We start from the raw sequence: 11,487 nt of genomic DNA, 5'->3' as shown, positions 1-11,487 counted from the left end.
AGCTTGTGTCGCAGACTCTTCCTTGAAAGAAATTGTGATGGCAGCAATGATTGTAGGCCTGTTTAGTGAACTGCAGAAATGAAATTGTGTGCTGTGAGGGCCAAAAAGAGGAGGGAGTGGGAGATCCACAGTGTGGACAACATTGTCCCTCCAACCTCTCCCACTTCTGGTATTTGGGTAGCTATGAGTGGGGTTAATGAGCGAGTTGGGCAATTCAGTAGTTGAGTCCGGGGAGTCAGAGGTGGAACTGGTAGAAGCTCGCAAGCGGTTAAAACCTCCATGCGAACCTCCACGCCTACTGTGCATGCGGTGCCTGAGGTGAGCCATGGATGAATTGACAGCGAAAGAATTGGAATGAAGGCGACGATGAGCGGGAGCAGGGGTGGGCGAACCACAATCAAGAAGACAATGACAGGAATGCGAAAAATGAAAACCATTACCAAAATTCTGACAAGGGAGAATTAGGCAGCGACTGCCTGTAGCAGTTCTGAAACATGATTCAGCTGCTTGCGGAGGACAAATGCCATGGAGAAGGGGAGGAGTAACAAAACGGTTTGCAGGGGCCATGGTGTTGAAGGAGGTGAGCTCGTCACAGCTTTCGGAGTCAATAAATGTCACCTGCAAGGTGTTTTTAATCCATCTGCGGTGAGCTCTCAAGACGAAGCACTTAGCCAGATGGCTTCCCAACCCGCCAGCGATCCGTCTTGTCATTTAAATGCCATTGTTGACACCCGCATCCGGGTGCGTTTCCTATGCATTTTCCCTTTCCTTTTGCACTAGATCATTGAAATCCTGCAATTGATGAGTATTGGCTATAGTGTTAAGAGCTCCTACATGAAGAGTCTTACCACTTTCAATGCCAATGTTTGCTAGGAGGTCTGCTACTTTGTTACCATTCCGACGAGTGTGCCTGATCGTAACTGCTCTATGAATGAGTAGCCACTGTTCAATTTGTTCTAGCCTTTACGCCAATCTCCAACTGCTACCCACTTTATGTGCTGGAGTTCCTTGTAAGATCTGGTTGATCATGTTAATTAAGATCTGAGAGTCCCCTTCAATTATGAGTGGGAAGAATCTATTGTTTTGAGCCAGGAGAAGTCCTTGCCAAATTCCTTCTAATTCGGCTGAGTTGTTTGTATCCCAACCTATTGACCCCATGAATGTTTGGAGAACATTGCCCTTGTGATTTCTAAATATTCCCCCAAATCCTACTTTACCTGGATTTCCATTTGATGCTCCATCAAAGTTGAGCAGTACCATGTGTGGTGGGCATGGAGTCCATTTGTCAGGTGTATCTCCAGAGGGAGGGATTTTCCTTAGGTGTACCTGCTCATGGTTCCACTGAAGGTTCCAGTTCAGCCATATATTTTGTTCCTATGGTGTGGATGGGAAATCATCATCAAGCCACGTTTGGAGCATCAAGGTTTCTCATATATTTTGACATATATTGATCCATAAAACTTCTATGGGAGAGGAATGGTCTTTGAAGATGCGGCTATTTCTCTCTTTCCAGATTTTCCACATGAGGAAAACTGGTATTAGCTTCCATAAGGTGTTTAAGATTTTTCTTTTATAAGGGTGAGGTGCCTAAGAACGAATAGCGCTGGTTAAATCCTCCTTATTTCGTCCATCTCTTTGACATCTGAAGTTAACCTTCTCCCAAAGTCGGGTTGCTAACAAACATGAGTTTAGGAGATGTTCCTTAGTTTCTTCGGCCTGTTTACAATTTGGGTAGATGGAAGGTCTGTGAAAACTCCGTTTCCTTAGATTATCCCAAGTAAGGATTCTATTTTGGTACAACAACCAGAGAATGGTGGAGATTTTTGGCCAAATTGGTGGTTCCCAAACTTTGTGCCAGAGGCTATCCTTGACAGTATGGTCCCTTAGTATTATATGATATGCTTCTTGGGAAGTGAAGGTACCTCTCGTTTCATAACCCCATCTGATGATGTCTTTCTTATCTGATTGGCGAATTTTCCTGTTTGAGAGTTTTGTATCCAGGCTATCTTTGATGGATTGCGTGGCTTGCCCAAGAATGAGGTTCGAGCATAACCATTGCCTATAACCTTGGTTGTGAACTTCCTCCCAAAGTTGATTTACTTTGATTGTCGGTTTCTCTACCAAATCCTGAAGCTGGTGGGGCGTGAGTAGGTCCTTCAATTTTGGTCTTTGCTGCCAGGAGTCCTCCCAAAACCTCGCATTATCTCCATTCCTGATTTCCCAAAAACTGTGTTGTTGGATTAGAAATTTATGTTGTTTAGCAGCATTCCAAATTAGAGAGCTTGTGCCAACTTCTTTGAGTCGAATTAAATCATCCACTGGTCTATTATGAGCATACTTAGTTGTCCAGAGGATTGCCTAAGGAGTATATGGGTTCGAGAGCCATCTCCACCAGATGTGCACTCCCATGACCTCGTTGCTGTGCTGAGGATCCTGTAATCCAGTGCCTCCAGAGGATTTTAGGTGACAAACTATTTCCCACTTTACCAGAGCCCATTTTCTTTTTTGTTTCATATTCCCCCATAAAAAATCCCGTTGAAGATTTTTGATTGCTTTAAGAACCCATTTGGGTGCTGCCAGGACCGTGAAGAGGTAGAGCGACATAGATTGTAGCACTGCCTTGATTAGAACTAGGCGACTCGCCATATTGAGAGCTCTGAAGGTCCATGAAGAGATATGGGCTTCCAATTTTCTAGGAGAATTTTCTAGGATGAGTGCTTTAAGGCAGAGGCTGTCATTGGAGCTCCCAGGTGTTTGGAGGGCAGAGATGCAATCAAGAAGCCCAAAATTCTGGCTATGGAGGCTTGAGCGATGGGAGGTGTGTGAAAGAAGAAGACTTGAGATTTTGATTTGTTAATGCAAGTGCCAAAGGCATCCGAAAAATCAGATAAAATTGATTTCAGCTTAAGGGCTTCCTGGACCGAAGGATGACTAAATAACATATTGTCATCCACAAATTGCTGGTGGGTGAAAACAAGGGTATTATGGAAAGAAAGGCCACGTAATTGCTGGTTTTGAAGGGCATCTTTGATGTAACGTCCAAGTCCTTTCGCCATAATAACAAATAGAAAGGGTGAGAGAGGGTCCCCTTGTCGGATACCTCTGGACGGGTGGAAGGGGGTGGAGGGGGTCCCATTGACAAGAATTGAGAAAAAGGTAAAAGTGATGAGACTCATAATCCATCTTACCCAAGGGGGTAAAGCCAAAGGCTAGTAGTATTTTTTGAATATATTTCCAGCATAAAGTATCGAAAGCTTTTGAGAGGTTGATTTTAGGAGCATACCTGCCTTTTTGGTTTGCTTTAGGGAGTGAATGATTTCATGAGTGAGAATTATGCCATCGGTGATCTTCCTTCCTTCCACGTAACTTGATTGCTCTGGTGATATAAGAAGAGGAAGTAGGGGCTTGAGGCGTGTGGCAATCACTTTGGAGACAATTGTATACAATACATTGCATAGTGCAATAGGTCGGAATTTGTTTGGAGTCTGGTTGTTCTCCTCCTTAGGGATGAGGGCGATGAAGGTGGCATTCAAGGATGGAAGCATCCATCTGTTAACTCTGGACTCCTCGACTACTTGCCAGACTTCCTCCTTGATTAGATCCCAGAAGTTGTGAAAGAAGTCCGAAGTGAAGCCGTCTAGTCCGGGTGCTTTCCCAACTTTGAGCTGTCGCATAGTTGTCTCCACTTCCCGTAAAGAAATAGGCCTGAGGAGTATTTGATTGTGTTCCTCAGTTACGATCTTAGGAATAATCTTGATGATATTCTCTATAGCTGGCAGCCGATCAGTCTCTGTTTCCTGATGCACCCTCCGAAAGTGGGTGAGGAGTTCCTGTTCTATATCTTCATGCTTCTCTAGATGTTCCCCTTGTCGATTTTGGAGGAGAGTAATGCTGTTGTGCATTCTCCATTGGATAGTGGTATGGTGGAAGAACTTTGTATTGCGTTCGCCCTCTTTAAGCCATTGGATCCTCGATTTTTGTCTCCAAAGAATCTCTGCCTGTCTTGCTCTTTCTGAGATCTGCATTTGTAGTTGACGTTCCTGTTATGCTATGGTTTCGGATCTGCCTTCAGCTATGATTCTCTGCTGTAATTTTTGCATTTCTTGTTCAAGAGTGTTTTGCGCCTGAAAGATATTGCCGAAGGTAAAGCGATTCCACTATTTTATTTTTTCCTTGATATGTTTTAGCTTTTGTTGGAGCTTGTACATTTTTGCGCCTTCTGGTGGTGTGAAATTTCTCCATGTCTTTGTTATCAGGTTATGAAAATCGGGGTGATTCAGCCAAAAGGCTTCAAAGCGAAAGGGCCTGTGAACATTGTTTCCCGGTCTTTGCCAGTGAAGCCTAATAGGCCAATGGTCTGAGATAGAGAGTGGCAATATAGAGGCCAAGAGATCCCCGCCAAGATGTATTGCGTTATCAGAGATCAGGAATCTGTCTAACCGAGATGCAATTTGGTGGGCATCTGCACGCTTGTTGTTCCAAGTATAAACACCATTATTGAATTCCATATCTATAAGCCTGTTGTTATGAATGTAGTTTTTGAAGTGCTTTCACAGTCCAGCTTGATTCGTCCTCCTCTTTTTTCCTCCAATCTTGTAGTCATGTTGAAGTCCCCTCCTGTGATCCAAAGTGGGTGGGATCTTTCTGAGTTGATCTGAGTTAGGGTGTTCAATGTGTTTACTTTGTTTGTTGCCTCCCGGGGCAAGTAGACATTAGTTAAGTGTCCATGAACATTTATCCCTGTTAAATGAAACTTAGCCTAAATAAAGTGCTTACTGGCATGTATGTTGGTAAGTGTTATAGCTCTATCATCCCAAGCGATGGCTAGCCCTCCTGAGGCTCCCATGGCTTCCACCGCCACTTCTTTGCTTCCTGGCCATGCTTTGACAAGGATCTGATCCAACGTTTTGGAATTACACTTGGTCTCCTGCAAGAAGAGAATTTGAGGCCTTTTCTATTGTAGCATGTTCCTTATTAATCGTCCCTTCCCCGGGCTGTTGAGCCCTCTGATGTTCCATGAGATGAGCTTCATGATTCACGATTGGGAATGGGATTCTCTATAATTCTTATTCTTAGAGTTTGATCATACCTAACTTACATTGAGATATATCACCACCTTCCTGGAGAAAAATGCATATGCCATATCTAAATGTTGGTATTTTTGTATTCAAATGCTCCACCTTATTGTGATATCAGATATATTATTTTATTTCTTCAAAGATTCACTTAGCTCTCTCGAGACACTCATAACTTATGAGTAACAAGTATACTTAACTACCTTCTTAGAGATTAACATACACCAAGTTGCTTGCCTCTTACATCCAATCCTCCAACACTACTAGGAAGAGGCCCCATGGCTAACTTCAAAGGTTACATAAACAAAATTTCAAAAGCTTAAATTACTCCCTTAACATCATTATCATTACACTTTTCTTTATGGCCTTAAATGTTAGAAATGCATCTCTTAAGCAACAGGAATACCTCTTTCTTTTCAAGCTTCATTATCATTACAAATATGTTACCTACTAATATACGCTTAATGATTTTTTCTTCATATTTCTTCTTTTAAATCATTTTTTTCTTTATTTCTAGTGTATTTTAATAATCACATTCTCATCTCCATATATTCATTCTTAATAGTTTTTTTAATATTCACATTCTCATATCTATATATTCATTCTTAATACTTTTTCAAACCAACAGTAGTTCTTATAAATATTAAATATAAAAGTGGTCATTGTATTAAATATAAAGTTTTGTTTTAAAATATTTTTGTCTCAGAATGATTTTGTTTTAAATATAAAGTTTTGTCTTAAAATGATTTTGTCTTAAAATAATTTTGTCTTAAACTGTTTTTGTCTTAAAATAATTTTGTCTTAAATATAAATTTTTGTCTTTAAATTTTTGTCTCAAACTACTTTTGTCTTAAATATAAAGTTTTGTCTCAAAATATTTTCGTCTTAAATTATTTTTGTCTTAAATATAAAGTTTTGTCTTAAAATTTATTTGTCTCAAACTACTTTTGTCTTAAAATATTTTTGTCTTAAACTATTTTCGTTTTAAATATAACGTTTTGTCTTAAAATATTTTTGTCTTAAAATTTATATTTAAGACAAATCAATTGATATTAATTTTTAATATTAAATAACTAAAATAAAAAAATAATTTTTTGAGACAAGATTTTTTTTGAGACAAAAGATTTCTTTTGTCTCAAAAAGAGGTCTCAAAAGTGCCCTTGGTGTAGTAGTGTGGAAATCCCCCTATTATTTTGTTAGAGTCCTACAAAGATTTTGGGAATTCAGATTATCGGGTCAAACTTCAAAATTTTAGATGCTCCAAATAATGCTAAATCTATTTCCACCATAAAAAAATAATTCAAACTTCCCATAATCAAATATTTGGAAAAAAAAATCAATTTCCAGCTTAAAAAATTGGACTATATAAAATGGTTGCGTCCGTAGACAACGGCTATTTTTATTTGGTACTATTGTATACAGTTTGCGGTGACTCTGTGCAACACCTCTTGTAAAATGTACAGTTTACGAAATATAAAACACTTGATAATTTTTTTTTATATTTCCGCTTTGGACAGGAATCGCCAGACCTGCATGTGTTTCTCCATCGCTTTCCTTATTCCTGACGTTAATACTTTTGGCATGATTCAGGTCCCTTGGGAAATGAAGTCAGGTTCTGAGGCTTCTACCATCGTTGTCAACCTGGAATTCTCGATACTTCGGAGTTGACGAAGAGGTTAGACGATAGAAAGATGAAGACGTCACAACCATAGACAAAAAAGTTAACGGCCACCCATAATCAGATATTTTGAAAAAAAAACAATTTCCAGATTAAAAAATAAAAAAAAATAGACTATATAAAATGGTCGCCTCTACTTTTATTTAGTGCTATTGTATCCAGTTTGCGGTGACTCTGTGCAACACCTCTTGTAAAATGTACAATTTACGAAATATAAAACACTTGATAAAAAACAAATTATATTTCCGCTTTGGACAGGAATGGCGAGACCTGCATGTGCTTCTCCATCGCTTTCTTCATTCCTGACGTTAATACTTTTGGCATGATTCAGGTCCCTTGGGAAATGAAGTCAGGTTCTGAGGCTTCTACCAACGTTGTCAACCTGGAATTCTCGATACTTCGGAGTTGAGGAAGAGGTTGGACGATAGAAAGATGAAGACGTCACGACCATAGACAGAGAAATAAAGTTAACGGCCGCTCGGGTGGCAATTTGGCAGACGACGGCAGTAGAAACACGTAATACGCCATTTCTTTCCAAACCAGATAGCCCTTCCCCAAGCGGTACCATCCACGCAATGCGTTGTTCATCTATTATAGGCTATCAAAATTGGCGTTGTTAAGTTATTAGTGGTACAAAACTATCATGTACTTGTACTTATTGACTTACAAAATTCTGCCATTGCCTACTCAGAGGAGCTAATGGTGAGAATTATGCCTTGGCCGAACAACAGAACGAACCCAACATGGGGGAAAGCCCACTTGCCAATGAAATGGATGCCGCTGATGGCATTGGCATTGGGATGTCTCATAATTTGCTCTCTATTGCTATCTTTTCAAAGTGTCTGGATCGGTATGGAGGCCGAACAGCTCCAATCGGATCCGGAAAAGCCCGATCGTCTGCTGCAACAGAATTCAGAACTTCAAGAATATGACGATGATGCCAAAATTGTCAGTACTGCAGAAGCTGCATCAATGGAGAAAAGGATTATGATGAAGACTTACAAAAACAAAGTGGATTACTGCAATCTGCACGGTTCCAATATCATGATGAAGACTTACAAAAACAAAGTGGATTACTGCAATCTGCACGGTTGCAAGGTTTGGTATGCACTGGAGGTGTGGGAAAAAGGATTCACTGGCACATGGGTTAGGTACCCTCTTCTTCTTCGGCTTATGAAAGCCAACCCTTCTGTTACGTGGTTCATGTGGATGGACTCAGATGCCATTTTTACAGATCTCAATTTTTCCATCCCCTTTGACACGTACAATGGGTGGAACGAGAATTTGGTTGTCTCCGGCTTCTGGGAAAAGGTATGATACTCATACAGATACTCTCTCAATTATCATTTGGCATCCCACAATTGTATTGAATTAGGCTTTTTCCAAATTGTCCAGTGCCTTCAAAATCGTGATCAGCACAGAAGCTTGCTGTTGGTTGCATTGTCTTAACGGATCGCTGGATAACACAGTTAGCCTTTCTTGATACAATTAAACAAATCTGATTACTTCCAAATAGCTAGAGATTTATCATTTACAGCGTAGTGTGGGTGGGGAAATTCCAATCTTAGAATGTTAGGCTGCATAGATTTCCTGTTCTTTAAGGAGCCCACAAATTGTCATTCAACTGATTTAATCCCTGCTAGCGTGGATAGGTTGGTTGTTATTCTTTCAGGAGCCCAGAAATTCTCATTGGACTAGTTTACTCTTCCTGGTGATTAACAGATCGGGGATTAACATGAATATAATCTAATGCAGGTTAAAGTAGGGTTGAGTTATCTTTATGTTCATCATAGGTTCTGCTTAAATTTTCCAATATTTGGAAATTTTAATGAAAATAAGTGAACGTTGACTTTACTCATGTATTAAATATTTTTGAATTTACCATTAAAATAATTATTTATAAAAAATAAAAAATAATTTTTTTTGTTATTAAAATTATATTAATAAAAAATAAAAAAATATAATTTATTTTATTGGGAATAAAGTAAGAGAAACTTTGCGGTGCTTTTCCATATTTTGTGGATGGTAAATTAGGTAATTTGGCGATTTTGATTATGGAGTCTAGGGCCAAGGGAATTGAAGCGAATGAGACTATCAACAAATAAAACTTCATATCAAACTTTAAAACACTTAAACTCATCCTTAAAACTAAAACATTTTTATTATATATATATATATATATAAATTATTTGGAAATTTTGTTTTTATTTTATATATAAAAAACAAACCTTTCACTTTTATATAATATTTATTAAAAAAATAAATTAAAAATTAACATGCTTAAGTTGATATTTGACAATTTTTCAGCTTTATTAATGTGTTGACTCTTTGTGATTGATAAAAATTTCAAAGTATTGAACTAAAAGTTAACCTGTTTAACAAGATATTTAGTAATAAGTTTTTATTGGTTAGTGTGTTGACTATAGTTTGATGGCACTTTCAGATTACAAGTATTGAATTAAAAATTAACATGCTTAACAAGATATTTAGCAATAAGTTTTTGTTTGTTAATGCTTTGACTATACTGTGATATATTTAGTAATAAGTTTTTGTTGGTTAGTGTGTTGACTATACTTTGATGGCACTTTCAGATTACAAGTATTGAATTAAAAGTTAACCAGCTTAACAAGATATTTAGCAACAAGTTTTTGTTTGTTAATGTTTTGACTATACTATGATGGAACCTTCAAACTACTTATCTTTCATGTTATTAACTTTATAAAATAAAATTTTTCATTAAAATTTTATATATATATATATATATATAAATTTAAAATAAATTTATTTATATTTATTTGATATTTTAATTATTAAGTAGAAAGTTAAAATATTTATATTTATAAATAAAAATTTAAAATTTAAAATGTGATTTGTATTGAAATTTTTAATTTTTAATTTTTTTAGCTTAAAATAATATGACATACAAATGATTTTTTTATATATAATAAATTCAAATTTAAAATAAATTTACTTTAATATAGAACAATATATATTTACAGCTTCTTGTTGAGTGCTTGGTGGATGAGGAGGTCACAAGGTCAATTCTCCTCAGACACTCTTGGGGTTAGGCCGTGATAGTTTGGTCGACAAGATTTGATAGCTTGGCCGACAAGGTTTGATAGTCGCCCACAAAATTTGATTCCCTTTGGGGTTGATCTGCCTGGATTTTCTTATGTGAAAAAAAAACAATATATATTTACATGTACCTTAATATTAATTTTCTTTGATAGCCTGGCCGACATGATTTGATAGTCGCCGACAAAATTTTTATTTTACAATATTTATTATAATCATAATAATATCCTCACTCCACATCTCCAAATTTGGAACATAACCCTTTTTTATACTCCTCTGCATTTAAATTTAAAATTAAACTGATTTAATTTTTTATTATTGATTTAAAAAAACGTAAGATAATGCAATGAGCTATTTCCAACCAATAATACCTAACATGGAACTCTATCATCTTGTAGGTTTACGCAAAGGAGCCGGACTGGATGGGACTGAACGCAGGAGTTTTCCTGATCCGCAATTGCGAATGGTCCTACACATTTCTTCAAAACTGGAGTGCACTGGGGGCACCCGAAAACATTGTGAAGGCCAAGGAGGCCACGAATTCAGTTATAAAAAGTAGACCGCAGGATTGGGATCCTGACGACTAGAGTGCATTGGTATACCTTCTGAATCAGAACAGAAAAGAATCGGAGATGAAGACTTTCCTGGAGGCGGGTTACAACTTGCATGGGTACTGGGATTACATTGTAGATAAATACGAGGACATAATGTAACGAAAAGAAAAGCGGCCATTCGTCACTCATTTTTGTGGATGTAACTTCTGTGGTGGACTGGCTATCACTGACCGATGCTCTCAAGGCTTCGAGAGAGCGTTCAATTTTGCAGATAACCAATTGCTTGCGCTTGTGGGACTCAGGCATTCCAATCTCTCCACTTCTTCGCTTCAGCCCATCTCATCGTTACTCGATTGATAAATGGGTGTTTCCCCATTTTGTACAGCTCGTTCCTATTCGGTTCAGACTCACGAAAATGATATGATTGCCGAGCCTGTTATATTTTCCAAATAATAGTGGAAGGAAAAAATAAGAATGAGAGATTTATTTGGGAAAAAGGGTTATTGTTTAGTGACATTGATTTGCATTTCATATATTTTATTTTTATAAAATTAATTAATTAGTTTTTAAAATGGCTCAATTACCATATATTTTTGGACAATTGAACTCAAGCAACTGAGAAAATAATTTGTTCATCAAATTATTATAATTAAAATCTTTTGATTTTGTAATAAAATGAAGAAATAGTGTGGGTATGAGTCAATATGCGTAGGTTAAGCTGTCATGGAAATTAAACATTATTTAATGGTAGAAAAATCTTCACTTTCACCATTAAGTCTAACTCTTTAAACAATTTTACAAAATTAATTATTAATATACAATTTTGTTAATTTATAATTTTTCAATAATTTGTTTAGTTATTAAAAGAAATCTATTTATAAACTTTTTCAATTTTAATTTTTGTTATAAATTTAAATCTTTAATTATAATTTTTTGCTTTTAAGTTTAAAACTTTTTAATTATTGAAAATAATTTTATTCAAAAAGAGATTTCAAGATAAATGTAAAAGCCTTTCTTTCTTGATTACTTTTAATTATATTATGTTTTTTCGTAACGCCCTTCCTGATTATGTGAATATGGTCATTTACTTTACTATGGAGAAACT

General features: G+C 36.8%; 1 protein-coding gene across 1 annotated transcript; it reads left to right on the top strand.

Moving 5' to 3' along the window:
- The first annotated feature begins 525 nt into the window (after positions 1 to 525).
- LOC149175835 (uncharacterized) lies at positions 526 to 10,882 on the top strand. Its single transcript, XM_089421261.1, has 3 exons — positions 526 to 741; positions 7,351 to 8,064; positions 10,227 to 10,882. The coding sequence occupies exons 1-3, from the start codon at positions 526 to 528 to the stop codon at positions 10,413 to 10,415; spliced, it is 1,119 nt and encodes a 372-aa protein (XP_089277387.1). The 3' UTR covers positions 10,416 to 10,882.
- The last annotated feature ends 605 nt before the right edge of the window (positions 10,883 to 11,487 follow it).

This window comes from Pinus tabuliformis, chromosome 4_1 (genome assembly GCF_031772625.1).
Source record: "Pinus tabuliformis cultivar Carrire ecotype Pingquan chromosome 4_1, CPIR1, whole genome shotgun sequence".
Classification (NCBI taxonomy): Eukaryota; Viridiplantae; Streptophyta; class Pinopsida; order Pinales; family Pinaceae; genus Pinus; species Pinus tabuliformis.
The sequence above is the reverse complement of the archived record's forward strand: the minus strand, read 5'-3'. Positions and strand labels throughout refer to the sequence as shown.

Excerpts from the sequence above, each read along its gene's own strand:
- LOC149175835 (XM_089421261.1), top strand. The coding sequence starts at position 526 with ATGGAGAAGGGGAGGAGTAACAAAACGGTTTGCAGGGGCCATGGTGTT. Across the intron at positions 742-7,350 it reads TTGTTGACACCCGCATCCGG|GCTATCAAAATTGGCGTTGT; the intron begins GTGCGTTTCCTA and ends CATCTATTATAG. Across the intron at positions 8,065-10,226 it reads TCTCCGGCTTCTGGGAAAAG|GTTTACGCAAAGGAGCCGGA; the intron begins GTATGATACTCA and ends ATCATCTTGTAG.